The sequence below is a fragment of the Schistocerca serialis genome, chromosome 6 (assembly GCF_023864345.2).
Source record: "Schistocerca serialis cubense isolate TAMUIC-IGC-003099 chromosome 6, iqSchSeri2.2, whole genome shotgun sequence".
Lineage (NCBI taxonomy): Eukaryota > Metazoa > Arthropoda > Insecta > Orthoptera > Acrididae > Schistocerca > Schistocerca serialis.
Genome location: NC_064643.1, coordinates 374,987,855 through 375,005,365, shown reverse-complemented (window position 1 = coordinate 375,005,365; position 17,511 = coordinate 374,987,855). Strand labels below are relative to the sequence as shown.

The window sequence follows — 17,511 nt, the reverse complement described above, 5'->3', positions numbered from 1 at the left end:
GTTGAAGGCTTTACCCAACGTGCCACTGTTCTGTACGGCAATGCCGATTACCCGCACACCTCTTGAAGACCTTGATCACACTGCCGTGCTGTACGATCTCTGGGACATTCAATCTTCATCCAACTCTGTTGTTCCTGTTTCGAAAACACAATGACACCATTACGTTAGACCTCTCGCTCACAGGTGACTGTGTTTCCCTCGATTGTGCGCACGCCGGTGACGTGGGACGGGCGAGTCCATTTGCTCAGAAGTAACGTGGGCTATCAGCGACAATAGTAGATTCCATTGCATAGTGTCTCCACAGCAGTGTTGCCACTATTTAAGTTCCAACCTACATATTTACACTACCTTTGTGAATCGCTACATAAATGTGTTCAAAAATAATAAATCTGTGACACCAGCAGTGTGCTAGAAACCGCGCACTTTGATACAACGAACAGATACGTTACCAATGTCGGAGCAGATGTTCGCAAACTTGTTAATGACTCCGCTGTACAGTACTTGGCGCTCGGCCATTAGGCGGCTGCAATGGGCCAGAGCGAGCGACAAACAAACAGTGTGCGCAAAGTTTAAAAGCAGTGCTTTCAAAAGGACACAACTAGGTACTATCACAGTTTAGGCCCAAATTTTCGCGCGGGTTCGTTTTCTGGGGCTGATGTCTTTGAGGTGTAATTTTTTCTCCTTAAAATATGTGGCACGGTGGTCAGCACACTGGACGCGCATTCGGGAGGACGACGGTTCAAACACGCGTCCGGGCATCCTGATCTAGGTTTTCCGTGATTGTAGGCACATGCCGGGATGGTTCCTTTGAAAGGGCACGGCCGACTTCCTTCCCCATCCTTTCCCAATACGTCGGGACTGATGACCTCGCTATTTGGTCCCCTCCCCCAAATCAATCAACCAATCAAATAACATGTTCTTTATAAATTAGTCGCAAATGCTCCTTTACCGTTCGCCATACAGTTCCAAGCTGTATTTACACGTTGAATACATTCCCTTCGGTTAACGATTCGATTCACTGTTTCTGTGTAATAACATTCTTCTTATCAGTACTGCGAATCAATGCCGTACCGACAGAATGTAGTGACGTAACAAGACTGTTACGCCACTTGAGGTAGCCGGTTTAAAGAAAGGCACGCGTACACACACGCCGACGGGCGTGAATTCTGGAACAGGATAACTATTGAATGGTAGCAAGAAAAGTACGTAGCTGCTTTATACTTAACTTTTATTATGTGATGAATACAGCGTTCTTCTTGAGACATTTATACTATAACTCTCAAAGTAGGTAAGGCTAATGGCGCCTTGCTAGGTCGTAGCCATGGACTTAGCAGAAGGCTATTCTAACTGTCTGTCGGCAAATGAGAGGAAGCCTTCGTCCGTATTGTCTCTAGCAATGTCGTCGTACAACTGGGGCGAATGCTTGTTCGTATCACGAGACCTGCCTTGTGGTGGCGCTAGGTCTGCGATCACACAATGGCGACACGCGAGTCCGACATGTACTAAATGGACCGCGGCCGATTTAATCTACCACCTAGCAAGTGTGGTGTCTGGCGGTGACACCACACAGAAGAACATAGATTATATTTGGCCACAAGGGATCGCGGCCGTTTCCGTTAGAAGTAAGGGGGAGTCCTTAACCCGTCCATGTCTACAGTGTTGTCCTGAGTGAAATGTTATTTTTTGCTTTCACGTGGAAACAGATCAGCAGCAGTCTCAAACTGACTGAGTATCGCTATGAATATCGCACACTGATGTCTAGGTCAAGAACCTAGTGAGCGTACTGCATTTCTTGCTATTAGCTGAGAAATATTAGAAGTGTGTGTGTGTGTGTGTGTGTGTGTGTGTGTGTGTGTGTGTGTGTGTGTGTGTGTGTGTGTGTGTGTGTGTGTGACTCATGTGGCGCCGGCCGCGACGGCCGAGCTGTTCTAGGCGCTTCAGTCCGCAACAGCGCGACTGCTACGGTCGCAGGTTCGAATCCTGCCTCGGGCATGGATGTGTGTGATGTCCTTTGGTTAGTTAGGTTTAAGTAGTTCTAAGTTCTAGGGGACTGATGACCTCAGTAGTTAAGTCCCATAGTGCTCAGAGCCATTTGAACCATTTTTTTAACTCATGTGGCGATTGCAATGACTATCTGCGCTGGTAGCGTTGTTCATTCTGCACGACTAGAAGGAGAGGCAAATGGAGACCGAAACCTGGGAGGTAGCCCACACCCTTCGAATAGAGAAGGAGGCCGCTGAATTTAACGTCCTCGTTCGACCGACAGATAATTATCTTTGGTGTCACATGCCCTCATTGCGACAGACACAGATTTAGCCTTTAACCTGGATAATATGTTGATCAGAACTTGAACGTGACTGTCTCTCCCCCCGCTCAATTCTTAATTTTTTTCTTCTGTTTCTCTCTAGGTATTTCACGACTAGCAAATTTATTTACTTTAATTTCATGACCGAACGCTCTTCTTGCTGTCATAATACTTTCGTATCAAATACTGAGTACTTCCGAGCTGATCGCTATTTCGGTAACCAAGGATAAGAAGGCAGCCAAACAGCGCGGCAATGGAACGAAAATCGTACAAACAGAATACAGTCCAAAGGAAGTAAACAAAAATACTCGTTATCGCCTGTGTTTGAAACATCACTAGTGACATCCCATAATCAGTAAAAAAATCAGTGAGGATAAATTTCCACGGATTCCTATCTACGTCGCTGACGCAAGCACTAGGCGACGGTCAGTCACATTCAACTGGACTGAATAGATTTGAGCCCAGTTTGGAGGTCGAAAGAGCTGCAGAAAGAAAAATGCCCAACTGAAAATAAAAGCTAAAACAGGTCATCTGGTGATATTTTAAATTAGTACTGATAGAAAGGGGACGTTGTAGAAGGAATCAAAAACAAACTAACCTCAACAACAAACTAAACGCCCAAGTCGAAATCCGCTTCAATTCTTGACCTATGAATGCAACGTCATTTATCACGCTCTTTTTTTCCAACGAGCAAAGATTCTTCACCGAAATAGTATTGCAGAGGCAGCCCCTTTTTAGGACTGACAAGGACCAGAGACATGCATTATATTTTCTTGTTCGGACTTCTTTGCGCTTCCTTAAGCCTCTTATATGCGAGAGACTCTCTTATCTTAATCGGCTGGTTGTGACAAGTGCGTCGACGGCTAACGTCCATTGCGTGTTATTCCTGTACTGACAAGTGAGTCTCGTCTGTCACCCTTTTCCGTTTAGACGTCGAGGCTAAAATTGCGTGTTTGGTGAAAGCTATTTGCTATGCACGCGAACGGTGATTATGAGGTTGTGACGAAACGCTGTTGTTGTAAGATATTGAAGTACAGTAACCTAAATTATGGAACTAGCAATGATAATAGAGTTTACTAAAGACCAAAGACAAATTCTTAATTGATGTTCTCCACAAAGGTCGTATGGCAAATTCTCCATGTCGCTGAGAAAAGAATGGGGCAAACAGTAGTCCAAATATTTTAAAATATCAAAATTTGTTTATTGGACAAAATATATTATACATCAAAACACATCAAACAATAACTAGACCACAGTAAATAGCGCTCTTTCCACTTTATCTTTTGCTTCTTGTTTTCTTTCTATGTGGCAGATAGCATCGAAAACTATTTTTATCGTTCAGTAGAAATGACTTTTCAGCGTTGAAACAATTTTCATAAAAATGGTCTTGTTTTATTTACGTCCTTGTTTATGCACAACGTAGGCTTTTTCTTTGTTCAGGTATTCTAAAACCTTAAATACCGTCTTGCTTTCAGATTTTTAGCACCTCTTGTGCGAGAACACTATTAGGAAATACAGGCTGTCCATAAAAATTTAGCCTGATAACAAAACAATGTAATCTTTGTTGGATACAGCAAATGAATCATACGTTTTACCACATATGCCTCTACTCATTATGTTTTGAATTTTTACATAAATTTTAATACAGGTAATACACTTCAACATTTAAATCACTTCAACATTTGCACGTCTGGTAAAATATCAAGTCGGTATTCAATCTCTTGCTACTTATTCTGCAACATGTCTGATCTGGTTGTCTCCGTAGCATCCCTGATGCGTTGTTGCGATGTCACAATGTCAGGAACCGCTGTTTGCTGCACAGTGTCTTTCACTTACTCCCAAAGAAAAAATCTAAAAGGGTAATATTAGTTGATCTCAGGGACCATGGAATTGGACTGTCTCTGCCAATCCACCTGTTGGGGAATTGCTGAAAGAAGATAGTGTCTTGCATATCCTGTACTTGGGGAACGGCGTAATTCACCAACATGTCTAGGTAAACATATCCACTTACATTGCTTTCAAGGAAGAGAAATGGACCAGTCATTCGATCACGCATTAAGCCACACCACATATTAATCTTTGAACTGTCCCGAATGTGTTCTCATACGACATGAGGAGTTTCTGATCCACAGATCCGCACATTATGGCGGTCAATTGGGCCACAAATATGAAACGTAGCCTCATTGCAAAAACAGACACGTTTCAAGAAACATTGTCTTTATCCTAGCTCTTAAGCATGTCCGTTGCAAATTATTCATGTTTTCGGCGATCATCTGGTTGTTATGCCTGAACAATCTGGACCTTGTATGTATACAATTTAAGACGTTTGCGAACCACTTTAGGCACTGAACTCGATTTCTTTGGCGACCTCGTGAATGCGGTTTGAAATGTCTGCACTTTCTCCTCCAAAATGGATGATCTGCCGCTGCTTGTCCGTTTTTTAACCATCTCCGTCGCTGAAAAAGTTTCCAGCTATTTTCTGATTAACTTGACATCATATTCTTTCTTTCCATAAAAGGGCACAAACTTCCGCTGCATAGTAATCGGTGATTTGGTTTCTGGAAGCCACACAACACATTGGGCTTTCTCCCGGGTGGAAGCCATTTTTACGATATGGCTCACGCAGCTTTCCTTGTGGCGAAAATGTCGAATGAGACACAGCTGTACAGAAAGTTCATGAGTTCCCTAGTAGACCTGTAACAAAAGACAAAGGTTTCTACCATAAATATAATTAACATTTAATTCTGAAATGATGTTAAACATTTATGGACACGCTGTATATCAATTCATTAATGCAACCTTTTCAACATGTCACCAACATGTCACAACAAAGCAGGCAATGTGTTTAATGACACATAGTCAACACAGATTTAGAAAACATCGTTCTTTTGAAACGTAACTAGCTCTTTACTCACACGAACTGTTGAGCACTATCGACAAGGGATTTCAAATTCATTCCGTATTTCTAAATTTCCAGAAGGCTGTTGACACTATACATCACAAGCGACTTGTAATCAAATTGCGTGCTTATGGAATGTCGCCTCAGTTATGCGACTTGATTCGTGATTTCTTGTCAGAGATATCACAGTCCGTAGCAATTGATGGAGAGTCATCAAGTAAAACAGATTAGGCCCTCTGCTGTTCCTTATCTATACACAACGATTTAGGAGACAACCTCAGCAGCCGTCTTAGGTAGGTTTCAGATGATGCTGTCGTTTGTTATCTAGTAAAGTCATCAGAAGATCAAAACAAGTTGCAAAACGATTTAGAAAAGATATCTGTATGGTGCTAAAATTGGCAGTTGACCTAAAATAATGAAAAGAGTGAGGCCATTCACATGCGTGCTAAAAAAGAATCCGTTAAACTTCGGTTACACGATAATTCAATCAAATCTAGAGGCCGTAAATTCAGCTAAATACCTAGAAATTAAAATTACGATCAACTTAAATTGGAAAGAACACACAGAAAATGTTGTGGGAAAGGGGATCAAAAACTGTGTTTTATTGGCAGAATACTTAGATGCAACAGATCTTCTAAAGAGATTCAAATGGTTCAAATGGCTCTGAGCACTATGGGACTTAACATCTATGGTCATCAGTCCCCTAGAACTTAGAACTACTTAAACCTAACTAACCTAAGGACAGCACACGACACCCAGCCATCACGAGGCAGAGAAAATCCCTGACCCCGCCGGGAATCGAACCCGGGAACCCGGGCGTGGTTCTAAAGAGACTCACTACACTACGCTTATGAGTCCTCTTCTGCAATACTGTTGCCAAATAGGATTAACGGTGTACATCGAGAAAGTTTAACGTAGGGCAGCACCTTTTCTATTAGCGAGAAAAAGGGGAGTGAGTGAGAAGGACATGTTACAGGATTTGGGGTGCACGCCGGTGGTTCTCGTTGCGACGGGATCATCTCACGAAATTTCAATCAACAATTTTTTCCTCCGAATGAGAAAATATTTTGTTGATGTCGACCTGCAGAGGGAGAAACGATCATCGTAATAAAATAAGGGAAATCAGAGCTCGCATGGAAAGACACCCGTGTTCGTTTCTTCCGTCCGCTATTTGAGAGCGAAATCATAGAGAATTTTCTATGCTATGCACTGATTTGCAGAGCAGCCACGTAGATTCAGACGTAGATGAAAATAAAGATTAAGAGCACAGTAAACAGCAAAATCCACTACTATAACATAAGCAACCACCGCGAGAATTGGTTAACTTGTGTTATTAGACTACGCCACAGTCCATTGTTTTTTGCACATGCGCAGTGTGCTTCATATGCGACACAATCAGTTGATGACTGACGTCATGGACTCACTCGCAACGTAGTTGGCTGATGATTTATACGCAAGCGCGTGACGCTGTAATGGTACTTGAATTACGTAACCATTACGGCACCTCAACTCAACCTTTTGATACCAGTAACATTCTACTGTGTTTCCGTAAAGTAGTTAACATATTTCTGAGACAACGTTCAGATTTGATTTCATTAACGTAGAGGTACTTTGATACATCGATATGTTTATATTGCAATGATATTATTCTTATGTGTATTCTTTCTTTTGCCACTATGATCTTTGTCGTACTTGTAACTCTGATTTTTGGGCGCGTAAGCGATTATTAGTTAGTTGTTAGAGAGTCGGATCTTGAGAAAGTCAAGTGTTGGACGTCATGTTGGAAAGACGCATATTGTAGTCAGCTTATAAAATGTGAACTTTAACCGTGACTGTGAGGAAGATGTTTTCAAGTATGTTTTGTATTGTGAAGTGATGATTTGTGTGTTACGTGATATTGCAACAAAAGCAATAAAAAGGAAGTGTAACTTAAATTCGGAGTGCTGATTATTATTTTTTTTACATCACTATTGTGCTAACTTTGAAAGGTTTAATCTTCAAGAATGGTTTGTGAAGCGCATCTACAAAACTTTTGAATATAGCAGAATAAAACCTAGGCCTTTTTGCATCCGAGCTTGGAATCACCACCACCTAGATTTTCGACGATTGAGCCATGATTTTACAACGAGACCAGCGTGGGAAACACGAAAAGATGAGTGCCTAGTTTATTCATTATTACATGAAATGACTTTAATAACTGTGCTCTAATGACACCTGCCACATAATAACTTTGTTGTTGCCCGAAAATGCAGTATTTAGCAGCGTGAGCAACACCACGATCATTATTAAATTTTGACCTCTGTTGTGGTAGGGTTGTTAGAACGCGCACCCACCAGGAGTGGATCGATATTGATGTGGAAGTTGCTCGAGTAAAACGCGCTTTATTGGACGCTCGGGGAAAGGAAAATGTCGAAAGTATGCAGATCGAGACACTGATAGCTATTGGCGTCGCCGCACTTGAAAGCGCCGCCTGCAGTATCCTGCCTCTGCACGTGGTTTTATTTCTGAGAATTTCTAGACATGGAAGAGATATTAATTTTCTGTGAATTAGGCATTGCGTAGTTAGGGCTTTGCGGTGTTTCGGTCGTTGCTGGCCACTGTGGGAACAAAGCATGGCGGGAAGCAAGTGGAGGCAACGGAGCGGCTCGCATTGTTCCCGGTAGCGCGAATAATCGTGGTCGATGCTTATCGCAGGGCACATGCAAAAACGCAGTGCGCTACTGGCGGACGATACTGCACGTGATCTGCGGTTAATTCGTCGAGGCAAACTGAAATCGTACATCTGTCCTGATGGGAACAATTGTAGGACTTCAGCGACTACGATTGACTAGTAGTTTCTTGTACGTTTACGATTTTTTTTCCTTTTGTTTAGGGTTTGAAGACTTGGAATGGGAAATACATGGACTTACGAGGTTAGATGGTGTAGAAGAAATAAGCAGTGTCATTGCAGAAAACATCGAACTTATACCAGATCAAAACTTTAGTTATGTTCTTGTGTAATCACTCGTCAATGAACAGTATTGAGTGCTTGTGCAGATGCTGTGCGGAGAAGTGCCCGACAGACCTACAGCATTCTCACGCCATGCTTGCGTCAGCTGGCGTATCGCAGTGCGTGCGAGTGTAGGGTCTCTTAAATCATATACCAAACTGTGCCTTAACTTTCTTCGTTTCGGTACAGCGGTTGTAATAAATAATGTTGGCGTGTGAACAAGAGGCAGAACACCAATGACCACTGAAGATGCTGTGCAAATAAAAGCGAAACGCGTCTGGTGTAAAATTCTCTTTAATTAATTGCAGTAAGCTTAAGGTGTAGAAATTAATAATAATTGATTGTTATGTCGATTTTGATCCGATGACGATAAATGCCACATGGGGGATAGTTCAAATGGCTCTGAGCACTACGGCACTTAACATCTGAGGTCTTCAGTCCCCTAGAAGTTAGAACTACTTAAACCTAACCTAAGGACATCGCACACATCCGTGGCTGAGTCATGATTCGAACCCGCGACCGTAGCGGTCGTGCGGTTCCGGACTGAGGTGCCTAGAACTGCTCGGCCACACCGGCCGGCATGGGATTTGGGGGGGGGGGGGGTAGTAGATGTACTGTTAATGATTTCAGCGTCGTCCGCCAACAAAGAGTATAGTGGCATAGCTTCTCGAGCGTCATTTGTGTCTACCCTTAAACAGGGAATGCTCATAGCCAGAGAGAAAGGCACAGTGTGCTGCAAACGTGTGAAGCAAGCAGGCAACCATGCCACTGAGACGCACTTGTGCTTCCTACAGTCAACCGAGCGAGATTGAAAGAGGTCAAGTTGCCCTTCCGAATGGCGGGATGGGTCTTTCGGAGAATTGCCATACAAGTTGAACGTGCGGCATCGGTTGTGCAGTAGTCACCAGTGACGGCTGCTGTGTAAGAGCACAAGAACACCCTAACTTTCGATACCTTGCGGATTTATCGGTTATTTTGCTTTGAATGCTGTTAAACGTAACATAAGTACTATAATCTGAAAGATACGGCACGGGATTTACCGCCCTACTGTTCCTCTAGACTCTGTGAAACTTGGCAACAGGATCGTGAGTACACTTTCAGTTGTGCAAGTTGTAAGGAGCTTTTGCGCATGCGCAACTCGCGTGACGTAATTGCCTTACAGTCCAAATACATACGGATTTAATAAACGAAGTGCACGGTTCGTGATGTGCACAAGGTAGTCCTTGCCACTCATCTAGAAGTTTACGTCAGTGCCACCAGTCAGTGCAAACAGTGCTTCTTCAGGCTGCAGTTTCTCATTTCAGAGTTGCGCCGTTAGCGGAACTCTGCTGCCCACCCGTTGCCTTCCTTTTCAGTCGTTCCGTGTGTGGACGGCCTCAACTGTGCCCGCCGTTGGCTAAATAGTTACGCAATGGAGTGAAGAAGCGATAGGTGACAGTTACGAGAGTGCCTCGGCAGCGCGTTGATCACAATGGAATGCCGTTACCCTTGTCTGCAGGCTTTTCACTGATGGCGATAAAGCTCGCGTACCTGTTCCGTTACTGCCTCTAGGCCTAATAGGGCACGGGAGAAATCGGGAGCTTATTCAGGCCTTCCTAACTGAGGACTGTATCGCCGTTATTGTTAAGTGCACGTACAAGCAAGAGGAAAGACGCCTATTCACTGAAAAGCGGGCGATAAATCAGCTGAGGGGGCACAAACTAAAGATACCGGGTAATCAAAATGTCAGTATAAATTTGAAAAGTGAATAAATCACGGAATAATGTAGATAGAGAGGTACAATTGGCACAAATGCTTGGAATGACATGGGATTTTAATAGAACCAAAAAAATACAAAAGTTCAAAAATGACCGACAGGTGGCGCTTCATCTGATCAGAATAGCAATAATTAGCATAACAAAGTAAGACAAAGCAAAGATGATGTTCTTTACAGGGCGGTGGCCATGCGGTTCTAGGCGCTCCAGTCCGGAGCCGCACTGCTGCTACGGTCGCAGGTTCGAATCCTGCCTCGGGCATGGGTGTGTGTGATGTCCTTAGGTTAGTTAGGTTTAAGTAGTTCTAAGTTCTAGAGGACTGATGACCACAGCAGTTGAGTCCCATAGTGCTCAGAGCCATTTGAACCATTTTTTCTTTACAGGAAATGCTCAATATGTCCACCATCATTCCACAACAATAGTTGTAGTCGAGGAATAATGTTGTGAACAGCACTGTAAAGCATGTCCGGAGTTATGATGAGGCATTGGCATCGGATGTTGTCTTTCAGCATCCCTAGAGATGTCGGTCGATCACGATACATTTGCGACTTCAGGTAACCCCAAAGCCAATAATTGCACGGACTGAGGTCTGGGGACCTGGGAGGCCAAGCATGACGAAAGTGGCGGCTGAGCACAGGATCATCACCGAACGACGCGCGCAAGAGATCTTTCACGCGTCTAACAATACTTTTTTTTTGGTTCTAATAAAACCCCATGTCATTCCAAGCATGTTCAAATGGCTCTGAGCACTATGGGACTTAACTGCTGTGGTTATCAGTCCCCTAGAACTTAGAACTATTTAAACCTAACTAACCTAAGGACATCACACACATTCATGCCCCAGGCAGGATTCGAACCTGCGACCATAGCGGTCGCGCGGTTCCAGACTGTAGCGCCTAGAACCGCTCGGCAACCCTGGCCGGCTCCAAGCATGTGTGTCAATTTTTACCTCTATATCTACCGTGGTTTATTAAGTTATCAAATTTATACTGACTTTTTGACCACCCGGTATATCGTGAATAGGCTTCTGTGGGAGAGATACATCATCTACAAAAAAAGAGACAGTTTTATACCAATTGTTTCTATCACTGGTTCTCAAGTGTACTTTAGTACGTACCGTCACCTAAAGAACATAATACGTGATGAAATTTCAAAAGACATATGAGAGTGAATATTTCCTAGCAAATAGAACTTACGTATTTTCAAAAACATCTCGGGAAAAGCAGCGATCGATTTTCATAAACGTGCTTAGAAAAATAGTGCAGACCGCACAAATCACATTTATTGGCGACCGGTTTCAGTCTAAAGGTGGACCATCCTCAGACAGCTGGAGGCTTCTGCAGTTTCTTACTCCTTGGATCCATCTCTACACATCGATTTTTGAGTACGATCTGAAGATGGTCCTTTGGACTGAAACCGGTCTATGTGATCTAGACTATTTTTCTAAGTACAAATAGAACGTACTATGTTGATCTTGAAACACGTATGTAACGTAGCAGCGATGGTGAGGCATGATAAAATCTTTGACCAGAGAGCCTTTTATCGTGGTTAGTCTGCGCTTGACCGCGCGAGAGTTGCGTCCAGCACTCTGTCGGTAGCAGTAGCTCAGTTCAGTTGCGAGTTATAGTCGGTCGGTAGTAGTCGTGCAGTACAGTTGCGAGCAGTCTGTCAGTGGGCAGTCTGTGAGCAGTGCAGTATGTCGGTAGTAGCAGTCGAGTGCAGTTGTGTGTGAGGAGTCGGCGGGCGTCGACACGGCATTCTGGTCAAGATTCAGGATGAGGTATATTATTTTTAAATGCGCTCAGCTAATAATGCAAATCAACTGTAACTAATTTGTGCAATAATCGCCCCAATAATAATTTTGATTTCAAAGTAATTTAAAAAAAACCATTTAATTGAACCAATGATTTCCTTCCATTTCCCTTAAAGAAAAGTTTCAGTTAAATTTAAAAAAAAAAAATTTATTTGCAATGCATTTCCTCCAAGCCGTGGCCAACAATAAGAGCAGAAATTTGACATGCAGTTATACTGAGGTAAGAAATTAATTCTGATTTTTGCACAGGGCCAAAGATCGATATTTCGGTTTAATTGAAATTTCATTGTCACTGAAGTTTCATTAGCACTGAATTATCTTTTATTATATTTTTTGTGGGAGCTTACACCAGAGTCAGATTGCGAATTTCACATTTTTATTGCCTCTGTCAGTACATTTCATTGCAGGGAGGTTACGTTTGGCTTGATTTCTATTAAATATTATCTTTTAAAATTTCGGTGGAAAGGTTACAATCTTAATGGGGAGAACACGTCAGAAGCTGGGAGGTGTTCAGCGTACCTCAGGGAAGTGTGATAGGGCGAGTGCTCTCAAGATACGTATAAATGACTTTGCGGATAAGATCGTTAGCCCTATAGTGATGTTCGCAGATGGTAACGGGGAGGTTACATCGTTCGAAACTAATGACCAATTACAGACGAACTTCCATACGATAAACGCCTGGTGCAAATATTGCCGGCTGACTCTCAACGAAAATAATTATAATGTATTGTGACTGCGCAAAGACCCGATATCCTTTATCCTTTGACTATCAGAAACGGTTTAAGGTGGAATGAGCGCATAAAGCAAACCGTGACGAAGGCGGATGCCAGGCTCATATTCAACTGGAAGAACCCAAAGGATAATTCACGAATGAAAGAGGTCGCTTACAAAACAATCATTCGGAGTGCTGTTCGTCGATCCGAGATCGTTACCATTTTAAAAAAAAATGGTTCAAATGGCTCTGAGCACTATGGGACTCAACATCTGAGGTCATCAGTCCCCTAGAACTTAGAACTACTTAAACCTAACTAACCTAAGGACATCACACACATCCATGCCCGAGGCAGGATTTGAACCTGCGATCGTAGCAGTCACGCGGTTCCGGACTGAAGTGCCTAGAACCGCACGGCCACCATCGCCGGCGTTACCATTTCGATTAACGGTAGAACAGAAAAGGTTCGAACGAGAGCTGTACCGGTTTGTTTTGTCGGTGTGAGAATTTACAAGAGATGGTCAGCAAACTGGTGTTACACAGTTGCATAGTACATTGCGAAGAACATTAATGACAGAGTTTCGAAGAGCCCTATAGAAACGAGCCAGGAAATGCTGTTGTGTTGTTGTTAACTTCAGGCCAAAGTTTAGTTTGATGCAGTTCTCCTGCTAGTATATCCGATGTACGACTCTTCATCTCTGCAAACTACTGCAGTTTCTATTTCGACCTTCTTACTGTGTTCAAACCTTGGTCTCCATTTTAAATTTATAACCCCCCCCCCACACCTTCCACCCCCAGCAGCCGCCACTCTAATCCCTCCCCCCTCCTCCACCCACCCACGCACATTTACTCCCGTTACCGAGCGAGCGAGGTGGCGCAGTGGTTTGGACTTTCATTCGGCTAAAAAACTTTCGTTAGTACGATGCGTGCTGTGTTCTAGTTTTGGGCTTGCTGCAAGTTATAACATTATGACTTGTGAGCCTTTGTTTGCAAAATGATCGTTGCATCACTGCAGGACGTAGCGCAAGAGTATAAAAATCTTGCATCCCGTTGCAGTTTTCGTCTACACAGCATTAAGGTGCGGAATGACTGATCATCTATAAACTGTCATGACATATTGTTACCCGTTTCTGGCTTTGCTTCAGTTTACTGGTTTTAGTGTATTTTTCGTAATATTTGAAAGAAGTGTGGTTTCAATTATTAATGCAGTTTTCCAGGTTTGTGATTACGTATGAAAATTACGACTCAGTGAGTCGAAAGTACTAATATAACCTTTTTAAAATTTTATTGTTTTAGTGACTGTGGCTCGGCGACCGTTTGTGGTCTCAAATAAACACTTTAAATTACTTTTTATAAATGCAAGAACACGCGATTTCTATATTCAAGGAAGATTTTAGTCAAAACCTCGCGTAGCGCGCATGAGCTATAGCTTACTTGAGAATGTAGGCCAATCTGAGGCTGTTTACCTACTTGATAGAACGCAAATATATTAAGGTGTTCTTCTCGACTTCCCGTAAACCACTGTGGTACGTTCTAAACAGTTATCGTTTACTCCCTGTATATTGCTAATACACATACCATAGAAGTTCTAATGTCGACACACTGTCGGGTTAGATGTAAAAGATTACCTGAAGGTCCTAATCTTGCGCCGTTAATTAAGTGCGGAGCGTTCGGTATGACCTTTCTAGCTCTCCTTTTCGACTGTGCTGCCATTCTGAACGAGCTTTCAATGCGCCTTGTCAGTTAATACTAAAATAGTCAGTATTACTTGACGAATAACGTCCTTGGTAGCTCGCAAGTTTTTTATTAGACTTATATACGCGGGTTAGAAATTAACTGAACTAGGGGACACGTAGAAAGGCGACATTTATTTCGCGGAGTGATGTCGTCCTACGTGCCTCAGTTGGAGATACTCGGGACTCGGCGCGCAGCCAAGTCGGCTCATCTTAGCTTGTTGTATTGGGTGTCACTCTTCAGTCGCACAACGTTCAAACGAATCCCGGCGACGAGAGGCAAACAAATGACGAGTTCCCAGCCGCGGACGGTGAAATACGGCCGAAGCACAAAGTTTCTGTTTGCATGTATGAGGCACTTGCAGCTCGCGTTAGCGTGCAAAGTAGCAAAGCCAGCTGTGAACAGGCGCGGCGACTTGCATCAGCGGTCGAGGCGCAGGTGATTCTTACCTCTCTCAATTTCTCTCTCTCTCTCCGCCACGATTTCCTCGCCCCACACCGACATGCACAATTATTTGTCGCATTCAGGCTGAGTGCCAAACAAGAGGACAGCCTTCAAGTGATGTCTGACAAGGAAAGAAACGAGAAAGTTCATGTCAATATGTGACCGGAAATGGAGGGGGAGTCTGCCTTAAAGCAATGTGGTCTTCACCGTCGAAGCTATCTTTGGTAGACACGGCATCATGAATGCACATAATGGTCATCTACGGTTACAGAATTACAGAAAATCGACAGAGAGTGACTGAGTCGTCTCATCAGAAACTGTTTAGCACTAATGTTTGCGCGGGATTTAGGGTAGGCAGGTGTGTGTGTGTGTGTGTGTGTGTGTGTGTGTGTGTGTGTGTGGCGGGGAGGGGGTTGAAGCTCCGCGTGGGGTAAAACCCCACATCGAGTTTTTGAACTGGCTGCCATTGATTCAGGACCACCTGGTGGCAGGTTTGTCTTATAGCAACTTAATGTTCCACGAAATTTCGCTCTGCAGGTCGCCCTAGAGGTGAGAAAATTAACTAATGTGGGGTCTGAAAAGAAGAATCAACAAATTACTCGTTACACTACTGCATTTAAGTTTGACTTTCGCGAGGAAATATTGTTGGTTTGGTCCCCAAAATCAGCACTAGCGCATCTGCCAGAAAACAGCAAAATGGAGCAAATCCGCGCATGTTTTTGGGTAAATCCTCGCAGCTCCAAGAATAAACGTCAATTCTTCAATGATACTGCCGCAAAAGATGACATGAAACACACACTGCATGAGATTATCGCACCAGAAGATATTATTCCACTGCTTGAAATAAAGATTTAGGGGAAACTTTCTGGCAAATCATTAAATTTGTGCTTCTAAAGTGGACACGCAATAAACAACGAATGGAAGAAGAATGCCTCGAAAAGGAGAAGCTTGCTACATAGAAGGAAAGACATGCCGAAGAAATAAAAGAGCGCGCTACAGAAACCAAACGACTTAAGCTAGGTTTCATTATATCAATACTAACAAAAGGAAGAAAACAAATCAAACAGCCAGCTGATTATTCTTCAGAGTCAGATTCTGACTTCTTACGTCATCACACAAGCTCTGATATATTGGTATGGGTTTACTATTTGGCGAAGAAGTATACAAAGAAGAAGAACAAGAACAATAAAAAGATGACGAGCCTGGGACTTCAATGAAGAATCAGAGGATCTAACGAAGTACCCTATTTACTGGGTATCTAGATAGCTTAGCCTGAATAATTGAACTATTTCAGGTTACCCTAGGAAACTTTCTTTCTTGGAGAGGAAGTGTTATTTTTGTACAAGTATTTTTAAACATTACGTTCAAATTTACGAGACATATCAGTTCCATATTGCGTTCGGTATCTTGCAATCCATGTTTACCTCAAATAGTGCAAAGACTAGCACTGCAGGGCTTTACACCTTTTTATAGGGTAAAACTCTGCGATTTTTGTTTAAGCTAAATTGTAAATTCCTCTATAATTAATAATCAGATAGAGTTGGAATTTGGATGGTTTTAGGTCACAACCCAACCTATGACTTCAGTTTGAAATCGCGGGAAAATATACCCCGCATTGACCACAGTACATATTAGAAAAAACAGAAAACTGCGGGGCTTTATCCCACCTACTCTATTGATAACCATTTGGTTGGATTTTTGTTTAACCACAACACCCTAGTGTATACACGTAAGTGAAATTCCTCCAGAACAGTGTCTCTTTCGCTGGTGGATGAGCCTACATACTATAGCATACATCAGGTAATGTGTCTGATGGTTGACAGAGAATGGGCTAACTTCCGTATCATTGGTCGTTAACACGGGAACTACATCTTCCCCAGGAGATGGACAGTGCGAGGCATCCTTTTTACCTAGTCTCTTCTTCACCGGATTAAAACCATATACATTTGTTCCTTGTGGTGGCATATGAAAAGTGTTGCGTACGCCGAACCAGTTGCCTATCTTGAGGTCCTCGAATAGCGTGTCCGTGTAGCTTCGTGCCGCTGTTGGCTACAGCCTGGAACATGGGAAATAGTGACACGATTCGTGATGCTACGTTCCATCCCATGGCGGTCAGTTTAAATATATTTTATAACATGGAAGAAATTAAAACCATGTAATGTGTCAGAACCCTTCTGGAGAGCCGACGGCGGAAGCACGCCGCTTCTGGGATTCAGGGAGGCGCGCGCCGCCTCCGACCCGAAACTTCCCGGTGGATTAATGGCGAGTGCATGTATGCTGGCCGGCCTGGATGTGTGGATGTGGTTTTTTGGCTTATTTTTAAGAGGTGAATGTGCGGCTAGTACCCATGTCCTGAATCATTTACACAATTCGCAAATATCTAGAAAACGTTCGCACATTTTCACGTGGGATGACACTAGATACAGACAGTTGTGGTATACAAATTCCGTCACGGAGGGTGATAGGGTGGGGGTTGGGAGGGGGGGGGGGGAGTCAGGGAGCAATAGGAAGACAACCATCTACCAGTAATATTGCCAAATCGAAAAATTAACATGCTGACCCCATGGAGATACGGGATAAAGAGCAGGACTAATTGCTTCATTGCATACTCACTTTTTTTTCCCCGTACATAGACTATGCGATCAAAAGTATCCGAACAACCCATAAAACATACGTTTTTCATATTAGGTGCTTTGTGCTGCCACCTACTGCCAGGTACTCCATATCAGCGACCTCAGTAGTCATTAGACATCGTGAGAGAGCAGAATGGGGCGCTCCGCTGAACTCACGGACTTCGAACGTGGTCATACCTCTGTACGCGAATTTCCACACTTCCAAACATCCCTAGGTTCTCTGTTTCC

The 17,511-nt window shown here is 43.2% G+C and overlaps 1 protein-coding gene across 3 annotated transcripts in view; it reads right to left on the bottom strand.

Moving 5' to 3' along the window:
* Positions 1–3,534: 3,534 nt before the first annotated feature.
* Positions 3,535–17,511, bottom strand: part of LOC126484557 (uncharacterized) — a 109,911-nt gene continuing 95,934 nt past the window's right edge. For all 3 annotated transcript variants that reach the window (XR_007587875.1, XR_007587876.1, XM_050108118.1), the window contains exon 4: positions 3,535–4,999. Coding sequence is in view for 1 of the 3 variants with exons in the window: in XM_050108118.1 (XP_049964075.1) it covers positions 4,980–4,999 (20 nt within the window). In the remaining 2 variants the exon portion in view is untranslated. The remainder of the gene's footprint in view (positions 5,000–17,511) is intronic.